Below are 25,786 nucleotides of genomic sequence, written 5' to 3'. Positions count from 1 at the left end.
CGGCCAGTGTAGGAGATCGCTCCCCACACCATGATGCCGGGTGTTGGCCCTGTGTGCCTCGGTCGTAGGCAGTCCTGATTGTGGCGCTCACCTGCACGGCGCCAAACACGCATACGACCATTATTGGCACCAAGGCAGAAGCGACTCTCATCGCTGAAGACGACACGTCTCCATTCGTCCCTCCATTCACGCCTGTCGCGACACGACTGGAGGCGGGCTGCACGATGTTGGGGCGTGAACGGAAGACGGCCTAACGGTGTGCGGGACCGTAGCCCAGCTTCATGGAGACGGTTGCGAATGGTCCTCGCCGATACCCCAGGAGCAACAGTGTCCCTAATTTGCTGGGAAGTGGCGGTGCGGTCCCCTACGGCACTGCGTAGGATCCTACGGTCTTGGCGTGCATCCGTGCGTCGCTGCGGTCCGGTCCCAGGTCGACGGGCACGTGCACCTTCCGCCGACCACTGGCGACAACATAGATGTACTGTGGAGACCTCACGCCCCACGTGTTGAGCAATTCGGCGGTACGTCCACCCGGCCTCCCGCATGCCCACTATACGCCCTGGCTCAAAGTCCGTCAACTGCACATACGGTTCACGTCCACGCCGTCGCGGCATGCTACCAGTGTTAAAGACTGCGATGGAGCTCCGTATGCCACGGCAAACTGGCTGACACTGACGGCGGCGGTGCACAAATGCTGCGCAGCTAGCGCCATTCGACGGCCAACACCGCGGTTCCTGGTGTGTCCGCTGTGCCGTGCGTTTGATCATTGCTTGTACAGCCCTCTCGCAGTGTCCGGAGCAAGTATGGTGGGTCTGACACACCGGTGTCAATGTGTTCTTTTTTCCATTTCCAGGAGTGTAGTTGAGAATGACAGAAAAGTGCTAGGAAGAGACTGAAGGAGACAGTGCCACTGGGAGAAGAATAAAGAGGAGGAAGTGCAACTAGGTGAGAGCCAATGATAATTACAGAGTCTATGACAATGACAGCGAGCAAGAGAGTGAGAAGAGACGGCAGCATTGGGAAGAAATGGAAGGTATAGCAGCAGTAAGAGAGAGAAAGAGGAAACTAGTGACAGTGAGAGGAGGCTATAGGAGTAGAACAGAATGAAGAAGACTGTGGCTATGAGGCAGGGGAGAGTGACAGAGAGACACAAAGAGATAATGACAACGAGTTGGGCTGAATGAGTGAGGAAGTATGAGCAACTGGGAGTGGATGGCGATGAGCGACTTACAGCGACGGACTGATGGGTGTGAGCGAGTTGCAGTTAGGGGAGTTTCTGGCAGCGAGATGTTAGCTGTTACAAAGAGCGTTGATATGTTCACATGTTAAAATATTTAGGAATATTTTTAAAGGTGCTGAAGAAGGTCTAATGAGGCAGCTGATACCCAACTTTTCAATCTGAGTTTCTTAAAAAGGAGCCGATTCGCTTTTCTGTGCTCTGAACGGAAAATTTTTCCGGTAGCTGAATCTAAACCACGACAAAGTTCCCGAAGTTTTTCAGGAATATGTTCTGATTATTTTAGTATAGACGATCCGTTGACTCCGGTGGCCAGTTAGAGAGTAGCTGCATTTCATCTAGAGCGGCTCTAGGCACTACAGTCTGGAACCGCGACACCGCTACGGTCGCAGGTTCGAATCCTCCCTCGGGCATCGATATGTGTGATGTCCTTCGGTTAGTTAGTTTTAAGTAGTTCTAAGTTCTAGAAGACTGATGACCTCAGAAGTAAAGTCCCATAGTGCTCAGAGCCATTTGAACCATTTTTTTTGCATTTCATCTAATTTCTTATGCCCAATTTGTCTTTGTATATTTAATGCACTGAAAATATCTGCACAACAGTGCAAATGTTGACAGTACGAGTATGTGCGGATGTGCTGTGTGTCTTGTTAAAAAAAAAAATTGTCCCAGGCACTGCACTTATTGTGTCCCACTTTAGTCTTCGCCCTCTAGCTTGAACTGAGTACTCCCCGTGCAGTCACGTGTTTGTTTTACAGGCTGTGTTGATTGTACATAAACGCTGATATGCAGCAGTATGAATACGTTTACTGAAGAATAACTGGCGGATATATATCTTATGTGTAGGGGTCGCTTAATGCAGTGGTAAAGTGGCGCAACGACGCTATGATTAGCTGTTTCGTCTGCGAGTTGTTTCATTAGTCCTATTTGTGGCCTTCAGTGATAATATATTACAGGCTTTTTCACTATTGTGAAGATATTTTCTCACAAAAAAGGGAAGTGGAGTAACAAACCGAATACACTATAATTTCTTTATTACTCTAACGAGCCGCCAGAGACCACACGTGCCTTACACAGAAGTACTCAAAGTATCACTAAATACCCTCCGAAATTTTGCCGATAGTTCGAATGAATCTTTTATTTGCCAAAGAAAATAATTTTTTTATAGACTAGGAGCTAGTCTTAACTTCTCTATTACGGCAGGCCATTTGTAATTTTGCTGCGTTGTGTTTATAAGCATGATAGTCGTTAGCAGAGTCGCAGAAATTATATTGTGGTTAGAGCGTACGCTTGGTGTCACAAACCAAGTCGGTCTGACCAGAAGGTCTCTCACTGGAAGATGAGTAGGTATGCTAGAGCTGACAGTCACCTCCCACCCGCCGGTTTCTTTCCATCCTAGTATAGCATGTGTGTGATGTAGGCTTTTCTTAAGTCAGTGTGTTACTAGCTGTCAATGTGGACTTACTTCTTGACGAAAATCCTCGTACACAGCTATTATTGCTAGAAATATTTTACGTACTATGGCGGCCTTAAAAGACCAAGTTATTTTTGTTCAAATTCTGGTAGAATTTCCCTGCCGTTTATGCCAGCTAAGGCTGATAATGATCATTGAGCGACACTAATAGCGAACTGTGCAAAACATAGGGTTATTCTAAATAATTGACCCATTTTCAAAACTTGGCAGCGGCCTTGCCGCAGTGGATACACCGGTTCCCGTCACATCACCGAAGTTAAGCACTGTTGGGAGCGGCCGGCACTTGGATGCGTGACCATCCGGGCCGCCATGCGCTGTTGCCATTTTTCGGGGTGCACTCAGCTTCGTGATGCCAGTTGAGGAGCTACTCGACCGAATAGTAGCGGCTCCGGTCAAGAATACCATCATAACGACCAGGAGAGCGGTGTGCTGACCTCACGCCCCTCCTATCCACATCCTCAGCTGAGGATGACACGGCGGTCGGAAGGTCCCAAAGGGCCACTTGTGGCATGAAGACGGAGCGGAATTTTCAAAACTTCGTATTTATTCAAGTACAAATCCAAAACGAACAAGCTTTATGCCAATGAAAAGAGGAAGTTTCAAAAAAACTTTTTTTTAAATTTTTTGATATCAATTTAATAAATTTAATAATTTGTAATAATTTGTAAATAATTAGTTTTTAATAATCAAAAATGTGATAAATGTTATAAATGTTCAATGTGGCCACTGCTGGCTGCACGGCAGACATCGATGCAGTAGCCAAACTCGTCCCAACACACGAAAGGGTATCTGCTGTTATTGAGTGCATGACAGCAGTGATCCAGTTCCGCAGATCGTTCAGATCGGTTGGTAGAGGAGGAACGTAAACAGCTTCCTTGACATAACCCCATGACCCAGGGTGTGATATCAGGAGATTCCGGTGGCTATAAGTGCGGAGCCAGGTCCTCAAGTCCCCCACATCTGATCCAGAGCTGAGGAAGGAAGTCATTCAAAAAGCCTCGTACATCACGGTGTCAATGAGGCGGAATTCCATCCTGTTGCAAAATGAAGTCCTGAGAATCTTGCATAACTTGAGGGAACAGCCAAAGTTCCAACACGTCCAGGTACGTGATTCCTGTCATAGTTCTTTCTCCAAAGAAAAATGGTCCATAAACCTTTGTACGGGATACGGCACAGAACACGTTGATCTTCGGTGAGTCTCTTTCGTGTTGCAATGGTGAATGTGGATTTTTCAAATCCCTTATGCGAACATTGTGTCTATTGACTTTTTCACTAAGGTGGAACGACGCTTCATTGCTAAAAATTACACACTGTAGAAATGCGTCATCCCCCATCTTTGCTAGCATATAAACACAAAATGCGAGACGCTTCTCTTTGTCATAGGGGTTGAAAGCCAACGCAATTTGTAATCGGAAGGGCTTGTACAGCAAACATCGTCTCAGAACCTTCCATACAGTTGGTTGGAGTATTCCAAGTTCTCGACTGGCTCTATTGGTAGACTTACTGGGAGTGGGCACAAAACTTTCTTCAATCCGTCGGACATCATCCTCTGACACACGCGATCGGCCTGTGCTTTTTCCTTTTGCACATACTCCCAGTCTGTTTAAATTGCTTAAACCAATGGCTAACGCTTTGCGAGTTGGTGGTTGAATACCGAATTTGGTACGAAATGCCCCTGTACTGCAATTTACGACTCACTTTTCGCGAACTCAGGAACGCAGAAAACCTTGTGCTCCACGGTCGCCATCTCACTCACAACTGACAGTGAAGCGCAATGATGGCCCTATTGCCGCGCGAACTCTATCGGCCGCTTCTGAAACCGTCACAGCCCGTCCGCCAACGACCACCAAAATCTTTGAAAAGTCCTCTTTTCATTGGTATAAACCTTGTTCATTTTGGGTTTGTACTTGATTAAATGCGAATTTTTGAAAATGGATCCTTCATTTAGAATAACCCTGCAAATGACATCTGAAGGATTCATCATGAATTTTGACAATAATACGAGCGTCACTCCAAAAGAAATGCACACTATTGTAAAAATACAGTTTTCATTCTGCACGTGTGAAAGTTTTACAGTGTGTAGATACATCCTTCCCTCTTGTTTTCAAACTTAGTTCAACCTGTTCCCGTGAGTGGCGCCGTCACAGCACGTCTTCAAGTTGGCTGCTACACTCGACGTTCGTCAGAAGCAACGTGCTGTCATAGAATTCCTGTGCTGCGAAAACGAGACAGTAGGAAACATCGACAAGAGGTTGAAAAAGGTGTATGGAGATGCTGCTGTCGATCGCAGTACAGTTAGTCAGTGGGCAAGCAGATTACGTGATGAAAGCGGGCACGGCAATATTGAGGATTGTCCTCGCAGCGGCAGGCCTCGTACTGAACACACTCGAGACAATGTGCAGAGAGTTAAGGAATTGGTGACTGCTGACAGACGCATCTCAGTAAACGAATTGTCACGCTGCGTTGGGAAAGGGGAAGGAAATGTTCGCAGAAGACTGAAAGTGTTTGCGTTAAAAAAGGTTCGTGCCAGGTGGGTACCCAGGATGTTGACAGTGGCTCACAAAGAAACAAAGGAAACGGTATGCAGCGAACTTTTGGAACAGTACGAGAATGGTGTAGATGAATTTCTTAGAAGAACTGTGACAGGTGATGAAACATGGCTCCATCATTTTTCACCAGAGACGAAGAGGCAATCAGTGGAGTGGCATCATGCAAATTCACCCAAGAAAAAAAATTCAAAACCACACCTTCTGCTGGAAAAGTTGTGGCTACGGTGTTTTTCGATTCCGAAGGACTCTTGATTGTGGACATCATGCCAAGTGGAACCATAATAAATTCTGTAAATAAATTATACACAACTGCAATCAGTCACTTTTTCATGAAAAAGTGACTGGTTGCAGTTGTGTATAATTTATTTACATTAATATACAGTCACGGTTCTAAAATATCCGTAATGGATAAGCATAGTCATAATAAATTCTGATGCATATGTGACGACACTGAAGAAACTTCAAGCTCGACTGAGTAGTGTTCGACCACATCGGAGAAATCAGGATGTTTTGCTGTTGCACGACAGTGCACGGCCACATGTCAGTCAAAAAACCATGGAAGCGATCACAAAACTCGGATGGACAACACTGAAACACCCGCCTTACAGTCCTAACCTGGCTCCACGTGACTATCATCTCGTTGGGAAACTGAAAGACTCTCTTCGTGGAACAAGGTTTGAAGATGATGACTCCCTTATGCACGCTGCCAAACAGTGTCTCCAACAGGTTGGTCCAGAATTTTACCGTGCGGGTATACAGGCGCTGGTTCCGAGATGGCGTAACGCAGTTGAGAGGGATGGAAATTATGTGAGGAAATGAAAATATTGTTCCTAAAGGATGTATCTACACACTGTAAAACTTTCAAACGTATAGGATAAAAGATGGATTTTAAAAGAAATACACTCCTGGAAATGGAAAAAAAAACACATTAACACCGGTGCGTCAGACCCACCATACTTGCTCCGGACACTGCGAGAGGGCTGTACAAGCAATGATCACACGCACGGCACAGCGGACACACCAGGAACCGCGGTGTTGGCCGTCGAATGGCGCTAGCTGCGCAGCATTTGTGCACCGCCGCCGTCAGTGTCAGCCAGTTTGCCGTGGCATACGGAGCTCCATCGCAGTCTTTAACACTGGTAGCATGCCGCGACAGCGTGGACGTGAACCGTATGTGCAGTTGACGGACTTTGAGCGAGGGCGTATAGTGGGCATGCGGGAGGCCGGGTGGACGTACCGCCGAATTGCTCAACACGTGGGGCGTGAGGTCTCCACAGTACATCGATGTTGTCGCCAGTGGTCGGCGGAAGGTGCACGTGCCCGTCGACATGGGACCGGACCGCAGCGACGCACGGATGCACGCCAAGACCGTAGGATCCTACGCAGTGCCGTAGGGGACCGCACCGCCACTTCCCAGCAAATCAGGGACACTGTTGCTCCTGGGGTATCGGCGAGGACCATTCGCAACCGTCTCCATGAAGCTGGGCTACGGTCCCGCACACCGTTAGGCCGTCTTCCGCTCACGCCCCAACATCGTGCAGCCCGCCTCGAGTGGTGTCGCGACAGGCGTGAATGGAGGGACGAATGGAGACGTGTCGTCTTCAGCGATGAGAGTCGCTTCTGCCTTGGTGCCAATGATGGTCGTATGCGTGTTTGGCGCCGTGCAGGTGAGCGCCACAATCAGGACTGCATACGACCGAGGCACACAGGGCCAACACCCGGCATCATGGTGTGGGGAGCGATCTCCTACACTGGCCGTACACCACTGGTGATCGTCGAGGGGACACTGAATAGTGCACGGTACATCCAAACCGTCATCGAACCCATCGTTCTACCATTCCTAGACCGGCAAGGGAACTTGCTGTTCCAACAGGACAATGCACGTCCGCATGTATCCCGTGCCACCCAACGTGCTTTAGAAGGTGTAAGTCAACTACCCTGGCCAGCAAGATCTCCGGATCTGTCCCCCATTGAGCATGTTTGGGACTGGATGAAGCGTCGTCTCACGCGGTCTGCACGTCCAGCACGAACGCTGGTCCAACTGAGGCGCCAGGTGGAAATGGCATGGCAAGCCGTTCCACAGGACTACATCCAGCATCTGTACGATCGTCTCCATGGGAGAATATCAGCCTGCATTGCTGCCAAAAGTGGATGTACACTGTACTAGTGCCGACATTGTGCATGCTCTGTTGCCTGTGTCTATGTGCCTGTGGTTCTGTCAGTGTGATCATGTGATGTATCTGACCCCAGGAATGTGTCAATAAAGTTTCCCCTTCCTGGGACAATGAATTCACGGTGTTCTTATTTCAATTTCCAGGAGTGTAGTATGCGTTTCTTTTGGAGTATGTCCGCTGTAGCGCCTCGCGAAAGCCCGAATGGGGGTCTAGTGCTCTCCTGGCTTCGTAATGCAAAAAATCATGACTTGACTTGTTTATTGCAGGGAGCGCCGCATTCTGGTGGATGAGCGAGAGACGCCCACGTCGTACCGGAAGAGCGTGGCGAACGTCATCTCTCACGAGTACGCGCACCAGTGGTTCGGCGACCTGGTGGGACCTTCCTGGTGGAACGTTCTTTGGCTTAACGAGGGCTTCGCCACCTTCTTCGAGTACTTCAATACGCACGCTGTGAGTTCCTCTCGCCTGTTATTCCAGCAAGTTTCACGCCCCCGCCAACTACCTGTTTCCTGGAGGCTGAAAGTTTTCTGAACAAGCGTATTTTATATTCTAAACAGACGCTAGTAAAGTGACTCGCTGGGTCAGTGGTAAGGTGCTAGACTCATAATGAAAAGGTCTCGCATTCAGTTCCTGGTCATTCCTTTGATTTTGTTCTGTCATGTATCAGTTCTTGCATTTTTGGCAATGTTTGATGATGTGAAAACGCCGAATTTCACAGTGGTCCGGAATTCACATTAAACTGTAGCCTCCGATGTAACTGCCTCGATGTTCAAAGGTTTGAGGAAGACAACGGCAGACCACCTTCAACAGGACCTTGCCCAGTAAGGCACTGTGGTGTTCAAAACACTCTACAGATTGATGACTGCTTTACTTTTATTCATCAGTACCTCAGGGGTCACAAAATATGACTGTGCAAAACCTACAAGAACTACAGAAAACGGACACCAATCAGTGGTTGGAGTACATGCTCAACATGGGCAGCATTAGTGACTCGTTGAACGTTAATATAGACGTAAAATAAGGTGCGTGCATTTCATTGACGTTGCTGCTGCGAAACGACAGTAGCCCATTTTGGAAATTGTTCATTGCGTTGCCTGTCGTCAGGCGTGAATTAATTCGACGGGACAATAAGTTATCGGTATATTCCGTCCGAACGGTAATATAACACGAAAACACATGAGACGCACCAGTAGACACTTTCTTTGTAAATAAAGTATACACTGAGGTGGCAAAATTCTTGGGATAGCGATATGCACATATATAGATGGCGGTGGTATCGCATACATACGGTATAAAAGGGTAGTGCACTGGCGAAGCTGTCATTTGTACTCAGGTGATTCATGTGGAAAGTTTACCGACGTGTTTATGGCCGCACGACGAGCATCAACAAACTTAGAATGCGGAGTGACAGTTGAATCTAGAATCATGGTACGTACATTACAGTTTGGAAATCGTTACGGAATTCAATATTCCGAGGTGCACAATGTTAAGAGTGTGCTGAGAATACAACAGTTTCAAGCATTACCTCTCACCACGATTAACGCCGTAGCCGGCGGCCTTCACTTAACGACCGAGAGCAGTGACGTGGAGCCTGGACTACTGGAAGACCATGGCCTGCTCAGATGAGTCACGATTTTAGTTGCTACGAGCTGACGGTAGGGGCTACAGTAGCGCCGACACCACGAAGCCATGGGCCCAAGTTGTTAACAAGACAGTGTGCGGGCTCGTGGTGGCTCCATAATGGTATGGGCTGTGTTTACACGGAGTGAGCTGGGTCTTATGAACCGTCATTGGCTGTAAATAATTATTTTCGGCTACTTCGAGACCATTTGCAGCCATTTGTGGACTTCCTGCTCCCATGCAAACGTAGGAGAATGTGTCGAATAACGTAAGACTACTCCCACCAGACTGCGCTGCGCGCGCCGCAACTTTCGATGACGGCGTTTGTGGAGACGAGACAATAAGTAATCGATATGTGCCGTCCAAAAGGAAATATGACACGAAAATACATGAGACCCACTTTCAAAAACTTTCGTTGTAAACAAAGTATACAATGAGGTTGTGGTATCGCGTACACAAGGTATAAAAGGGTAGTGCACTGGCGAAACTCTCATTTGTACTCAAGTGACCGAGCATAGCAAAAGTGTGATTTACACGAAGAGCGGATCTCCTTTCCCAAGGTGGCTTCCATCAGCTCCCCCTCCCGGATGATGCCCTCTCTCCCTCCATTTATCCTTCCTATCAACTCTGATCTTCCACCCCCCCCCTCCTTTCCTCCGTCCTTTCCCTGGGCTCCCTCTTCCTCCCCCCTTCCATTCTGTGTTTTGTCTCCGCCTATTATCTCCTTTCTCTCCCCCCCCCAAGTCCTTTTGTACTCCCCTCCTCTGCCTACCCCAATCCCTGACCCGTCTGCTCAGCACCCCCCACCCCTCTTATGGATCCTCCTCTTCCATTGGCTCATTTCCCCCCTCCCCCTTCACTTTTCCTCTCCTTTCCCCCCCCCCCTTTTTTCCCGTCATCTGAGCAGTTTCCCCCACCTGTGTGTGTATGTCATATTGGTGACAACTTTTAGCGCAGTGTTTAAGTGAGTGTTCGGTGTTGTGCGTCCTTCCCCAGTGTTGCGAACAGAAATCATGCTGTCGCTGGGTGTGCTTTTTGTATCTCTTGCGAACAGAACCCAGACTGTCGCCGTGTTTTTTTAATTGTCTGTCTATTGTTTTTCTGCTTTCTGTGTGTTTTATTAGCTTCATCGACACTGTGTTTTATGTTTTACGCTCCAGAATTTTCTGCCGTTTTTACCTTTAAGTCACCGATTTTATCGCCAACTGTTATTATTTTTTATTATCTTCATCTTTTTAAAAAATTCTGTAGGCTGAAGAGCGGCGTAATAAGCTGCTGCCAGCCCGCCCCCTTTAGGGGGAATCGAAACCCACTAAAGGAAAAAAAAAAGAAGAAGAGCGGACAGGGTTCCATTGATCGATGGTTGAATTCCGATTGCTCCGTGCTCACTGCAGTCGTAACAGATGATGTCGTTGGGTCAACAAGTGAAAACGTAGGAGTGGATTGCTGAGGACCTCCATATTCGACAATGTAAAATGAACGGTGTGTTCTGAAACACTTGTGCGTGCATCAGCATTGGGCACTTTCGGCAGAGATGCCGCAGATCACCACCTATCCTACTTTACAGAGCAGACAAACTTCCGAGCCCCGTATTCTGTGAAGAGTCGTGGACGTCCAACCATTTGTCGCATTGACGTAGTTTCAGTATCCTCCTACCTCTCTCCATAGACGGTCACGACAGAAGCACGTGAACATTCGACCAGCTTCGCCATTTTCGAGATACTCGTTCACAACCTTTGCGTAATAATAATCTGCCCTTCGTCAGCATGGCTTATCTGAATCTATTTCCCCATTTGCAGCCCATATCTTAACTAGTGTGACACCTGTCAGCGTCTGCTTCTCTTACATACTTCTTTTACCGCGTCACATGCCCGCAACGCCACCTGGCGGCATCCAACGCCACGGTGAGTAGTAGTCATAATATTTTGGCTTATCATTGTAAAGGAGAGGACAGGTCGTGCACAAAATCCTGCACCGGATTACTTTCGCAGTTATGGACGGCTATGGAGACAGCATGGCTCAGTGTTTCTGCAGGGAACTTCCAACGACTTGTTGAATCCATGCAGTTATGGACGGCTATAGAGACAGCATGGCTCAGTGTTTCTGCAGGGAACTTCCAACGACTTGTTGAATCCATGCAGTTATGGACGGCTATAGAGACAGCATGGCTCAGTGTTTCTGCAGGGAACTTCCAACGACTTGTTGAATCCATGCAATTATGGACGGCTATAGAGACAGCATGGCTCAGTATTTCTGCAGGGAACTTCCAACGACTTGTTGAATCCATGCAGTTATGGATGGCTATAGAGACAGCATGGCTCAGTGTTTCTGCAGGGAACTTCCAACGACTTGTTGAATCCATGCAGTTATGGACGGCTATAGAGACAGCATGGCTCAGTGTTTCTGCAGGGAACTTCCAACGACTTGTTGAATCCATGCAGTTATGGACGGCTATAGAGACAGCATGGCTCAGTGTTTCTGCAGGGAACTTCCAACGACTTGTTGAATCCATGCAGTTATGGACGGCTATAGAGACAGCATGGCTCAGTGTTTCTGCAGGGAACTTCCAACGACTTGTTGAATCCATGCAGTTATGGACGGCTATAGAGACAGCATGGCTCAGTATTTCTGCAGGGAACTTCCAACGACTTGTTGAATCCATGCAGTTATGGACGGCTATAGAGACAGCATGGCTCAGTGTTTCTGCAGGGAACTTCCAACGACTTGTTGAATCCATGCAGTTATGGACGGCTATAGAGACAGCATGGCTCAGTGTTTCTGCAGGGAACTTCCAACGACTTGTTGAATCCATGCAGTTATGGACGGCTATAGAGACAGTATGGCTCAGTATTTCTGCAGGGAACTTCCAACAACTTGTTGAATCCATGCAGTTATGGACGGCTATAGAGACAGCATGGCTCAGTGTTTCTGCAGGGAACTTCCAACGACTTGTTGAATCCATGCAGTTATGGACGGCTATAGAGACAGCATGGCTCAGTGTTTCTGCAGGGAACTTCCAACGACTTGTTGAATCCATGCAGTTATGGACGGCTATAGAGACAGCATTGCTCAGTGTTTCTGCAGGGAACTTCCAACGACTTGTTGAATCCATGCAGTTATGGATGGCTATAGAGACAGCATGGCGCAGTGTTTCTGCAGGGAACTTCCAACGACTTGTTGAATCCATGCAGTTATGGACGGCTATAGAGACAGCATGGCTCAGTGTTTCTGCAGGGAACTTCCAACGACTTGTTGAATCCATGCAGTTATGGACGGTTATAGAGACAGCATGGCTCAGTGTTTCTGCAGGGAACTTCCAACGACTTGTTGAATCCATGCAGTTATGGACGGCTATAGAGACAGCATGGCTCAGTGTTTCTGCAGGGAACTTCCAACGACTTGTTGAATCCATGCAGTTATGGACGGCTATAGAGACAGCATGGCTCAGTGTTTCTGCAGGGAACTTCCAACGACTTGTTGAATCCATGCAGCTATGGACGGCTATAGAGACAGCATGGCTCAGTGTTTCTGCAGGGAACTTCCAACGACTTGTTGAATCCATGCAGTTATGGACGGCTATAGAGACAGCATGGCTCAGTGTTTCTGCAGGGAACTTCCAACGACTTGTTGAATCCATGCAGTTATGGACGGCTATAGAGACAGCATGGCTCAGTGTTTCTGCAGGGAACTTCCAACAACTTGTTGAATCCATGCAGTTATGGATGGCAATAGAGACAGCATGGCTCAGTGTTTCTGCAGGGAACTTCCAACGACTTGTTGAATCCATGCAGTTATGGACGGCTATAGAGACAGCATGGCTCAGTGTTTCTGCAGGGAACTTCCAACGACTTGTTGAATCCATGCAGTTATGGACGGCTATAGAGACAGCATTGCTCAGTGTTTCTGCAGGGAACTTCCAACGACTTGTTGAATCCATGCAGTTATGGATGGCTATAGAGACAGCATGGCGCAGTGTTTCTGCAGGGAACTTCCAACGACTTGTTGTATCCATGCAGTTATGGACGGCTATAGAGACAGCATGGCTCAGTGTTTCTGCAGGGAACTTCCAACGACTTGTTGAATCCATGCAGTTATGGACGGTTATAGAGACAGCATGGCTCAGTGTTTCTGCAGGGAACTTCCAACGACTTGTTGAATCCATGCAGTTATGGACGGCTATAGAGACAGCATGGCTCAGTGTTTCTGCAGGGAACTTCCAACGACTTGTTGAATCCATGCAGTTATGGACGGCTATAGAGACAGCATGGCTCAGTGTTTCTGCAGGGAACTTCCAACGACTTGTTGAATCCATGCAGTTATGGACGGCTATAGAGACAGCATGGCTCAGTGTTTCTGCAGGGAACTTCCAACGACTTGTTGAATCCATGCAGTTATGGACGGCTATAGAGACAGCATGGCTCAGTGTTTCTGCAGGGAACTTCCAACGACTTGTTGAATCCATGCAGTTATGGACGGCTATAGAGACAGCATGGCGCAGTGTTTCTGCAGGGAACTTCCAACGACTTGTTGAATCCATGCAGTTATGGACGGCTATAGAGACAGCATGGCTCAGTGTTTCTGCATGGAACTTCCAACGACTTGTTGAATCCATGCAGATATGGACGGTTATAGAGACAGCATGGCTCAGTGTTTCTGCAGGGAACTTCCAACGACTTGTTGAATCCATGCAGTTATGGACGGCTATAGAGACAGCATGGCTCAGTGTTTCTGCAGGGAACTTCCAACGACTTGTTGAATCCATGCAGTTATGGACGGCTATAGAGACAGCATGGCTCAGTGTTTCTGCAGGGAACTTCCAACGACTTGTTGAATCCATGCAGTTATGGACGGCTATAGAGACGGCATGGCGCAGTGTTTCTGCAGGGAACTTCCAACGACTTGTTGAATCCATGCAGTTATGGACAGCTATAGAGACAGCATGGCTCAGTGTTTCTGCAGGGAACTTCCAACGACTTGTTGAATCCATGCAGTTATGGACGGCTATAGAGACAGCATGGCTCAGTGTTTCTGCAGTGAACTTCCAACGACTTGTTGAATCCATGCAGTTATGGACGGCTATAGAGACAGCATGGCTCAGTGTTTCTGCAGGGAACTTCCAACGACTTGTTGAATCCATGCAGTTATGGACGGCTATAGAGACAGCATGGCTCAGTGTTTCTGCAGGGAACTTCCAACGACTTGTTGAATCCATGCTACGTCGAGTCGCTGCATTACACCGCGCAAAAAGAAGTCCGACACGATATTAGGAGGTTCCCCATGACTTTCGTCACCTGTGTGTACTTTAATCTCGGTGGCATGCGAACATTTTACAGGCTTAGCCGTTTTGGAAATGCTTCCACCCTTGGCCTGACTGACAATGATGATGCCCTTTTGTACGTCAGATAAATTGCTCCGTTTCTACATTAGGACAACGACTGCAATTTCTCCTAGTTCCCCACCGAAAGCCTTAATGTACCATCCACTAATAGTGGTGACACCTGCAGTCTGTGAGTGGGTATTGCACGCTGACGTAGAACTTAGACGATGGTCACATTAATGTGACTCGACAGTGTAAGGAACGTGAACAAAGCTAGATGTCGTATGACCACTGTAGAGATGCAGTGAACTCGTGTGAGACAGCATTACCAGCACCTGAAAGAGTCTGAGAGGGGCTCATTACAGCTCTCCATTTGGGCACGCTGGTCAAAACGCACAGTATGCAGACTTTTCGGGTATTCAGATGTGACAGCAGCCCGATGGTGGTCTGCACGACAAAGTGAGGACAGGCATAATTGTCGTCAAGATTCCGGTCGACAGCGTCTGACCACCACGAGGGCGTGTCGCCGTATTATGAAGTACATCGTACCCGCCTTCAAATCTGCACCTGCCACAGGAAGGAATGAAAGAAGGAAGGAAGATTAGAGTATGACGCCCCGTTGACAGCGCAGTCATTGGAGACGGAGGACAAACTCAGACTGAGAAAGGATGGGGAAGAGAAATCGGCTGTGCCCTTTTCAAAGGAAGTGCCCAGGCATACGCTACAAAATATTTAGACAAATCACGGAAAATGTAAATTTGGATGGCCAGGCAGGGATCTGTACTGCCGTCAACCGCATGCGTGTTCAGTGTGCTAACCACTGACCATATCATTTGGTCCTGTCATCTGGCAACGAGTACTGAGCCCTCTGCAACATTCTGTGTCATCTTGCACCATCGGTCAGAGACCAGCAGCATCTGGATCAGGAGGCCATCGTCCCATGTGTGGGCTGCGGTTAACACCACAAGCTCCTGCAATTGGAATGATATCGTGGTCGGGAGGCATAGACTGCCGATGAATGGCTTCCTTAGTGCTCAGAAAAGAATCGCGATTCTGCACCACAGATGATGACCAGCATTGGTGAGTAAGGTGGCAACCTGTGGGAAGTCCTATTCACCAAATGTTTTTGAGAGGCGCAGTTCTGCCGTCATGGAGTGGGGAGCCATCGGCTATCACTTCAGGTCCTGAATAGTAGTGACTGAGGAAACTTTGATTTATCTCTCGTGCGACAGTATCGTGGTGCCATCTTTCAACAGGATTATGCCTATACACATACGGAAAGTGACTGTATCAGCCGTATGCGTATGTGCTTCTGTGGTCAGCAAGAGCCCCTAGATCAGTCCCAAATGGAACACATGTGGTACTAGATTGGACGTCAACTCTACCCGAGAACGAGTATACAAGATACACTATGTGATCAAAAGTATCCGGACACCCCGAAAAATACGTTTTAATACGTTTTTAATATTAGGTGCATTGTGCTGCCACCTACTGCTAGGTACTCGATATCAGCGACTTCAGTAGTCATTAGTGACGATCCGATGGCAGGGTGTGGGTATGGCGAATGCCCAGTGAACGTCATCAGCCAGCGTATGTAGTGCCAACAGTAAAATTAGGAGACGATGGTGTTATGGTGTGGTCGTATTTTTCATGGAGGGGCTTGCACCTCTTGTTGTTATGCGTGGCACTATCACAGCACAGGCCTACATTGATGTTTTAAGCACCTTCTTGCTCCCCACTGTTGAAGAACAATTCGGGGGTGGCGACTGCATCTTTCAACACGGTTGAGCACCTGTTCACAGTGCACGGCCTGTGGCGGAGTGGTTACACTACAATAACATCCCTGTAATGGACTGGCCTGCACAGAGTCCTCACCTGAATTCTATAGAACACCTATAGGATATTTTGGAACGCTGACTTCGTGTCAGGCCTCACCGACCGACGTCTTTTCGTCTCCTCAGTGCAGCACTCCGTGAAGAATCGGCAGCCATCCCCCAAGAAACCTTCCAGGACCTGACTGAACGTATGCCCGCGAGAGTGAAAGCTGTCATCAAGGCTAAGGGTGGGCCAATACCGTATTGAATTCCATCATTACCGATGGAGGGCGCCACGAACTTGTAAGTCATTTTCAGCCAGGTGTCCGGATACTTTTGATCACATAGTGTATCAAGTTTTGGCCAGTCTGACTCGTGACAAGATACAACGGCTTTATGACACCCTGCCCAACCAAATCAGTGCATGAATGCAGGCCAATGATGGTGTAACGTCGTACTGACAAGACGACCCGCACTACGAAGATCTTTGAAAATTTGACTCGACTTTGTAATCAATGAAATAACATCACATACCCTCTCACCTATGAAGTATCCTTCCCTTGTAGATGGTTCGCTTCTTTTATCAGGGAGTGTAAATACTTCATTGGTGATTTTCGGGTATGGTGCAAACAAACCTGATAAAAAGTATCGTGTCAAGTGGTAACTGTAGTACTGACGTCTGTAACATTACCATTTTACACAATAGTTTATACCATTTTTTCTATTTTTCTGCCTATGGGCCATGTCTGAAAAGCGTCAGTTAAGTTTTTTTAACAAGTGAAGCAGCCTTATGGACGTGTTCAGGTAATACTTCAGATGGGATAAATATCCATCAGCACGAGAATATATTGCAAAGGGGTGTTTTGAAAGCATCAGTGACAAACTAGTATTCGGTTTGCATTTCTTTTTAATTAAATCCTTTTGATCACTAAGCCGGGGTCATTTTGTAACTAGAAGTAACTGTTAAACACGGTGTCCCAGTAGTCTTTCCGTGGCAGTCTTCAGTGCAACTGAACAGTTAATTTTTAGGGGTGGTCTTTCCTGTACACCCTTCAATTTAGGTTTTCACGTGACACCTGACGTCATTGGTAGTTACACAGAGGGCCTCTCCTACTCTCACAACAACGAATCGATGCCTTCTACTCGGGCCTGCGTTTACTTGTAGCAATACATCGATGCTGCAAGACAATTTTTCTGTGGCTGCTTGTTTATACTGTTTTACAGGGAAGAGGCAGGGGATCCAGCATTAGAATGAGAATTTAAAAATGACTGTCCATGCTGGTGAGTGGAATGTATGAGACTGCCGATATACATCAGAGTTTTAGAAAAAGCTAATCCAAAAAATCTCAAAGATAGCAAGAGAGACAAGTGCGAGAATACACAATCAGCTTAACAGCTCGTCAACCCAAGTTGCTGACAAGAATAATACAAAGAACAATGGAAAAGAAATCTGAGGATCTGTCAGATGACGATCAGTTTGGCTTTAGGAAAGGTAAAGGCACCAGAGCGGATGATAATGGAAGCAAGACTGAGAAAGAACCATGAGACATTCAAATGATCTGTCGAGCTGGAAAAAGGTTTCGACAGTGAAAAACGATGTAAGATGTCCGAAATTCTGAGAAAAATAAGGATAATTTATAGGGAAAGGCTGGCAGTATACAGGATGGACAAGAACCAAGAGGGAACAATACAAATGAAAGACCAAGAATGAAGAGGTAGAATTAGAAAGGGTGTCAAACAGGGATGTAGTCTTTCGCCTGTGTTGTTCGATCTGTACGTCGGAGAATTAATGACGGAAATAAAAGAAAGCTTCAAGACTGGGATTAAAATTCTGGGTGAAAGGATATTAATGATAAGATTCGCTGATTACTTTGCTATAGTCAGTGAAAGTGAAGAAGAATTACATCATCTGCAGAATGGTGTGAATGGTAATGAGTACACAATATGAAATGGGAGTAAGCCAAATAAAGACGAAAGTAATAAGAAGTAGATGAAATGAGAACAGCAAGGAACTTTACATCAGAACTGGTGTTCACGATATACAGGGCTATTACAAATGATTGAAGCGATTTCATAAATTCACTGTAGCTCCATTCATTGACATATGGTCACGACACACTACAGATACGTAGAAAAACTGATAAAGTTTTGTTCGGCTGAAGCCGCACTTCAGGTTTCTGCCGCCAGAGCGCTCGAGAGCGCAGTGAGACAAAATGGCGACAGGAGCCGAGAAAGCGTATGTCGTGCTTGAAATCCACTCACATCAGTCAGTCGTAACAGTGCAACGACACTTCAGGACGAAGTTCAACAAAGATCCACCAACTGCTAACTCCATTCGGCGATGGTATGCGCAGTTTAAAGTTTCTGGATGTCTCTGTAAGGGGAAATCAACGGGTCGGCCTGCAGTGAGCGAAGATACGGTTGAACGCGTGCGGGCAAGTTTCACGCGTAGCCCGCGGAAGTCGACGAATAAAGCAAGCAGGGAGCTAAACGTACCACAGCCGACGGTTTGGAAAATCTTACGGAAAAGGCTAAAGCAGAAGCCTTACCGTATACAATTGCTACAAGCCCTGACACCCGATGAAAAATTCAAACGCTTTGAATTTTCGGCGCAGTTGCAATAGCTCATGGAAGAGGATGCGTTCAGTGCGTAACTTGTTTTCAGTGATGAAGCTACATTTTTTCTTAATGGTGAAGTGAACAGATACAATGTGCGAATCTGGGCGGTAGAGAATCCTCATGCATTCGTGCAGCAAATTCGCAATTCACCAAAAGTTAACGTGTTTTGTGCAATATCACGGTTTAAAGTTTACGGCCCCGTTTCTTCTGCAAAAAAAACGTTACAGGACACGTGTATCTGGACATGCTGGAAAATTGGCTCATGCCACAACTGGAGACCGACAGCGCCAACTTCATCTTTCAACAGGATGGCGCTCCACCGCACTTCCATCATGATGCTCGGCATTTCTGAAACAGGAGATTGGAAAACCGATGGATCGGTCGTGGTGGAGATCATGATCAGCAATTCATGTCATGGCCTCCACGCTCTCCCGACTTAACCCCATGCGATTTCTTTCTGTGGGGTATGTGAAAGATTCAGTGTTTAAACCTCCTCTACCAAGAAACATGCCAGAACTGCGAGCTCGCATCAACGATGCTTTCGAACTCATTGATGGGGACATGCTGCGCCGAGTGTGGGAGGAACTTGATTATCGGCTTGATGTCTGCCGAATCACTAAAGGGGCACATATCGAACATTTGTGAATGCCTAAAAAAACTTTTTGAGTTTTTGTATGTGTGTGCAAAGCATTGTGAAAATATCTCAAATAATAAAGTTATTGTAGAGCTGTGAAATCGCTTCAATCATTTGTAATAACCCTGTACATGAAGTTAAGGAATTCTGCTATGTAAGCAGGAAGGTAACTATTGGCGAACGAAGCAAGGAGGATATAAAAAGCAAGTTAGCGTTGGTAAAGAGGGGCAATCCTGGCCAGGAGAAGTATCCTGGTATCAAACATAGGTCTTAATTTGAGAGAGAAATTTCTGAGAATGTATGTTCGGAACACATCACTGTAGAGTAGTGAAACATGGGCTGTGAGAAAACCGAAACAGAAGCTTTCGAGATGTGGTGCTACAGAAGAATGTTGAAAATTAGGTGGACTTATAACATAAGGAATGAGGGAGTTCTTTGTAGCATGGGCGAGGAAAGGAATATATGAAAATACTGGCAAGGAGAAGTGACAGGATGAAGGGACATCTGATAGAACATTAGGGAATGACTTACATGGTGCAAGAGGGAAATGTAGAGGGTAAAAACTGTAGAGGAAGACAGACGTTGGAATTCATCCAGCAGATAAGTGAGGACGTAGGCTACAAGTGCTACACTGAGATGGAAAGGTTGGCACAGGAGAGGAACTCATAGCGGGCCGCATCAAAACAATCATAAGACTGATGACCCAAAAAACAAAATAAAGTCGTACCTTGAGGAGCTTCTGACTGGCGAACACACGAAGCCCATTGGACTAAATTAGCCGGCAGCCGAAATAGAACGATAGACCATTTCTCGAAACCAACAGTTTAGTGGCTGTGAAGAGTACCACTTCAAAGAGGGGCGAAAGATCGGTTTAAAATCTGTTTTTGGTTTCAAACTGACGTCATCTCAGGCCCAAAATGGTTTTATTCGAACTGAAGCAGGTCGTGGTAGCTTACGCAATTGTATCAAACCTTAGGGTTTGTAAGTAGGCTGTTTAGGTTTTCTTATTTGTAACGCCACGCAGCGCTCTGTATGAAAATCACTGGCTGTGCTGTGTGCAGTCTGTGGCTAGTTTGCATTGTTGTCTGCCATTGTAGTGTTGGGCAGCTGGATGTTAACAGCGCGTAGCGCTGCGCAGTTGGAGGTGAGCCGCCAGCAGTGGTGGATGTGGGGAAGTGAGATGGCGGATTTTTGAGAGCGGATGATCTGGATGTGTGTCCATCAGAAACAGTACACTTGTAAGAATGGATGTCATGAACTGCTATATATATTATGACCTTTGAACACTATTAAGGTAAATACATTGTTTGTTCTCTATCAAAATCTTTTATTTGCTATCTATGCCTATCAATCAGTAGTTAGTACCTTCAGTAATTAGAATCTTTTATTTAGCTGGCAGTAGTAGCGCTCGCTGTATTGCAGTAGTTCGAGTAACGAAGATTTTTGTGAGGTAACTGATTCGTGAAAGGTATAGGTTAATGTTAGTCAGGGCCATTCTTTTGTAGGGATTATTGAAAGTCAGATTGCGTTGCGCTAAAAAATATTGTGTATCAGTTTAAGCACAGTCACGTATAATTTTTCTAAGGGGACGTTACAGGTTGACGATCACAGCGCTTCTACTTTGGTGCTGTTTCGGTATGTTGCACTTTGTGTTTTGACAGGTGGAGACGGAGTGGCGTCTGGACGAGCAATTTGTGCTGGATGAGTTGCAGCTGGGCCTGTCTGCTGACTGCCGCCTCAGCACGCGCGCCATGACGCCGCAAGAGGACGCCGTGCTCACGCAAGCCCAGATCTCGGACCAGTTCGACAACATCGCTTACGCCAAAGGTAACGCCTCCGCGCTCTCCTGTACCGTGGTCACATGATGTGCTGCTACAACAGCTTCAGTTAACGCTGTTTGAGGAGCAATAGTACAATTGTGGTCAATAAATAAATTCCGGAATGCCGATATCGTTTTACATTTCCCGCCTACTAGTGTCTAGAGGGTGGCAGCACATGTCGCGTCGAAGGTAGCCGATACACAATATTCTGTATTAATGATCTGCTGTCAGACCAAGACGGCAGGTGAGTGTACCCGACTAGAACAATGCGAGTTTTGTGAGCCGAAAGACTGTCCATAAAGCTTTCCCTTAGCGAAATTCGTCCTATACATGGTTAAAATTATGTTTCATGGAAGTATTTGTTTAGGCTGGATACATGAATTCAACAAAAGGCAACAAAGTCACAAACAGGGCACATTATTTTGATATGTGGTGCCCGTTCTTTCGGGAAGTCCGAAAGAACAGAGACAGTTTTTGATCCTGCAGCCACTATGTATCAAGACACAAAAAGAGTTAATGACATTAGCTGCCACTGGGCACTGATTTATATCAATGGGATAAGTTGAAAAAGTGTGGCAGACTCGGTTCTGGAACCGTGTCTGCTGCTTATCAGGCAGATGTACTGATCACTACACCATTCGGACACAGTGGTCTCTTCACCTGCACAGGCTACCCTAGCATTTCTCCTATCAGAGTCGAATTCTCAAGATACGAGGGGCGTTTGAAAAGTCCGTGCAAGGTCTGAGAGATGGCACCACCGGTGAATATCGAGGTGATGTTTATTTAGTAGTATCTTTGGAAAGAACGCACACCAAGTATCAGCCATATTGGTCTATTACTTTGTGTCTGGCATTCGTGTGAATCAAGGAAGTCGAGTGATTGTCAAAAAATGGACGAAAAAGAATTTCGTGTGGTGATTAAACATTACTTTATGAAAGGCAAAACGCCTCAGGAGACTAAAGAGAAGCTTGATAAACATTGCAGTGACACTGCACCTTCGATTAGAACAGTTTATAGGTGGTTTCAAAATTTTCGGAGCGGCCATATGGGTACAAGTGATGCTGAACGTTCTGGACGCCCTGTGGAGGTTACGACTCCAGAAATCATTGATAAAATCCATGATATGCTGATGGATGACAGAAGACTTAAGGTGCATCAGACTGCTATTACTGTGGGCATCTCGAATGAACGGGTACGTAATATTTTGCATAAACATTTGGACATGAGAAAACTATCCGCAAGATGGGTTCCGCGATTGTTCACGCTTGACCAAAAACGGAATCGTGTGAAGTGTTGCAAGGATGTTTTGCAGCTGTTCAGGAAGGATCCGCAGGACTTTAAGTGCCGTTTCGTCACTGTGGATGAAACATGGATACATTGCTATACTCCTGAGACCAAAGAATAATCTAAAGAATGGGTTACCAAGGGAGAACCTGCACCAAAAAAGGCGAATACCATTCCTTCGGTCGGAAGGGTTATGGTGACTGTCTTTTGGGATTCGCAAGGGATAATCCTCATCGGCTATCTGGAAAAGGGCAAAAATATTATAGGTGCATATTATTCATCGTTATTGGAGCGTTTGTAAACCGAGCTGCAAGAAAAACGCCGCCTATTTGGCCGCAAAGAAGTCCTTTTGCATCACGATAATGCACCAGCACACACCTCAGCAGTTGTGCTCGCAAAATTAATGGAAACAGAATTCCAACTCGTTTCACATCCTGCCTATTCTCCAGACTTGGCTCCCTCTTACTACTATTTGTTCCCCAATTTGAAGAAATGGCTGGCGGGACAAAGATTTTATTCAAACGGAGAGGTGATCGCAGCAACTAATAGCTATTTTGCAGAGTTGGACAATTCCTATTATTCGTAAGGGATCAATAGAACAGCGTTGGAGGAAGTGTATAAGTCTGAAAGGAGACCGGTTCTGGGCGCTCCAGTCTGGAACCGTGCGACCGCTACGGTCGCAGGTTCGAATCCTGCCTCGGGCATGGTGTCTTTAGGTTAGTTAGGTTTAAGTAGTTCTAAGTTCTAGGGGACTTATGACCACAGCAGTTGAGTCCCATAGTGCCCAGAGTCATTTGAACCATTTTTGAAAGGAGACTATGTCGAAAAATAAATAAGGTTTACCCCAGACACGTAAGTAGTTTTTATTTTTGCACGAACATTTCAAACGCCCCTCGTATACCCCATACTACTGATGTAGTGCCCCTGCTCATTAGCCTCATTACACGCGGCATCTGGCCGATTCCCGTAACATTTCGAACTTGGTGTGCATGTGCATCATTGGCCGCGATCGCCTTAATTATATATGTGGTGCGATTGTGGTGATCACTGGGTCCGAATAGCGTAGCAGGCAGGGCTTGTGCCTAGTAAGCCAGAGATCCTGCTTCGAATCCCTACCTCGCACAGATTTTAAGTTAGCCCCATTGATGCCACTGGCAGCTGTTGTCTTTAATTGCTGTGTGTCTTGGCATATTGTTTCCCTTTGTAGGGATATTTCGCTTCCCCCATGACAAATCGGTCTTGTGGGTTGCAGCAATGTAAGAAACCGAGTAAACCTGTTATATCCCCGAGAGATCATTCGTTCCATGCGAACGCTGGCGTAAGAGTGCTATGCTACAGGTTTTCAACACCTTGACGAAAGATGGATAATTGTTTAAATTTACGAGGAGGATATATTGTACACGCGACTTTGGTCCCTCTGTCCCAGTTTGGACTTATTATTGACCCACCGTCGCATATATCGACTGTCATTTTTGTTCCGAAGATCAAGCTGTGACGTTCTTCTTGAGTTTACGTAACTGAATTTTTCAACGGTGAATGTGACTTGTTTTCAAATTCTACTGTATCGTTACAGCATTCTGCTCGTGTTTACAAACGATGAGTGTGGCAATGTGATGTTATTGTGCAAATTTTGCAATGGAAAATACAGCAGCCGATATCCTAATCCCAGAATACCAGACTCAGGAGTAAGTACTCGTGTTTTCACTGAACAGCGCGAGACGGTTGCAGTCCCCAACAGACATGCGTCATCCCAACGTGCAAATGAACACAGTTTGGACGAATCAAAAGACATTATTCTTCAACAAACACACACACAGAATTTCAAAATGTGCCGATGGTCCACATACAAGACTGTCTCGGACATTAGGTGGTCAGGGCCTCTATCCTTATTATCCACCGCAGAATCAATACTTCCAAAAGGCGACAAAGGTAGACGATTGTAATTTTGTCGCTGGCTAATTGCAAACCGCCAAGTAATCCCGTTAATATTGTTTACTGATGAAGACACTTTCACACGAGACGTATCAGCAATTCTCGTAACTCACATCAGGGTATACCGGAAAACCTTGGAGATTTTAGAGAGTTCCAGGAGAACAATAAATTGCAGATGGGAATCCGTGTCCGATACCGTCGTCCACCGAGGTAATACTGGGGTTATTCGGAAAGTAAGGAACGATCGGTCGCGAAATGGAAAGCACAGTGAAAATCCGGTGAAGTTTTGCACAGGTGTATTGGGCAGTGTCTCTAGTACGCCCGTCGATCGCGTTACGTAGTTTTTTTTAGCTCTGGGAACACATAAAGATACATAGAACAATAGTGTCTCCCGCCAAGTACGAGGGCCTGGTAAGAAATTTCGCCTGAAGCTATGCAGCCAATATTACATAACTGTCGTGCGTTTTCTTCTTCACGACAATTCCCAGCCGCATTCTGCAGGGGCAATGAAGATGCTCCTGCAACGTTTTCAATTGTATACGTTTGATTACCCACAATACAGCCTGTAATTGTCTCCCTCTGAGTTTCATCTCTGCTCACATGAACCACTGGCTATGAAGACAACATTTTGGCACAGACAACGAGCTGTAGGCCAGCGTAGAGAATTGGCGGAAAGCACTGTCAGCTGCCTTCTATATCGAGGGTATTGGAAATTTGGTACAACGCTGCGACAAACCTCCAAGTCCGATCGCCGACTATGGAGATAAGTAGCTGGGTATTGCAGCTAACTGTTGCAAATAAAACAGATTTGATTTTCACTGTGGTTTCCATTTCGCGACCTATCGTTCCTTACTTTCCGAATAGCCCTCGTAGAGCATCGCATTCGTAGGAGACAAGGTCTTCTTGCGCAGTAGCTAGCTCCATCTTCTCCTATGGCAATCGTGACAGTCAGTCGCTATAACCGCTTGGGTGACGTCTCCAGACACGGGTTTCTACCCTCGATTGTGTCTCAAAACACTCTGTACAACCTCTCGAAGTTTACATCTTGGGTATTAATAAACCACTTCAGCTGTATTTAGTCCTTTATTGTTGGATCACTACCAGTTTCGTGGCACTAAAAGCCACGTCTTCAAGTGAACGTCTATATAACAATAAATGCGGAAGGAATAATAACCCTAAGATTTCCACTGTACACATAAACATAGCAAAGACAGAAATGGTAATTTTCGGAAAAGGAGGCAAAACACCCAAGAATGCAGAAATCAGTATAAGAGAACAAAAAATAAAAATCTCATCAGACTTTAAATACCTAGGA

General features: G+C 46.3%; 1 protein-coding gene across 1 annotated transcript in view; it reads left to right on the top strand.

Moving 5' to 3' along the window:
* LOC126088430 (aminopeptidase N-like) overlaps positions 1 to 25,786 on the top strand; it is a 168,901-nt gene that overhangs the window by 54,600 nt on the left and 88,515 nt on the right. The window contains exons 6-7 of the mRNA XM_049906574.1: positions 7,698 to 7,881; positions 21,097 to 21,262. Of these exons, the coding sequence (XP_049762531.1) occupies positions 7,698 to 7,881; positions 21,097 to 21,262 (350 nt within the window). The remainder of the gene's footprint in view (positions 1 to 7,697; positions 7,882 to 21,096; positions 21,263 to 25,786) is intronic.

This window comes from Schistocerca cancellata, chromosome 6 (assembly GCF_023864275.1).
Source record: "Schistocerca cancellata isolate TAMUIC-IGC-003103 chromosome 6, iqSchCanc2.1, whole genome shotgun sequence".
Classification (NCBI taxonomy): Eukaryota; Metazoa; Arthropoda; class Insecta; order Orthoptera; family Acrididae; genus Schistocerca; species Schistocerca cancellata.
This window is presented reverse-complemented; position numbering and strand designations above follow the sequence as displayed.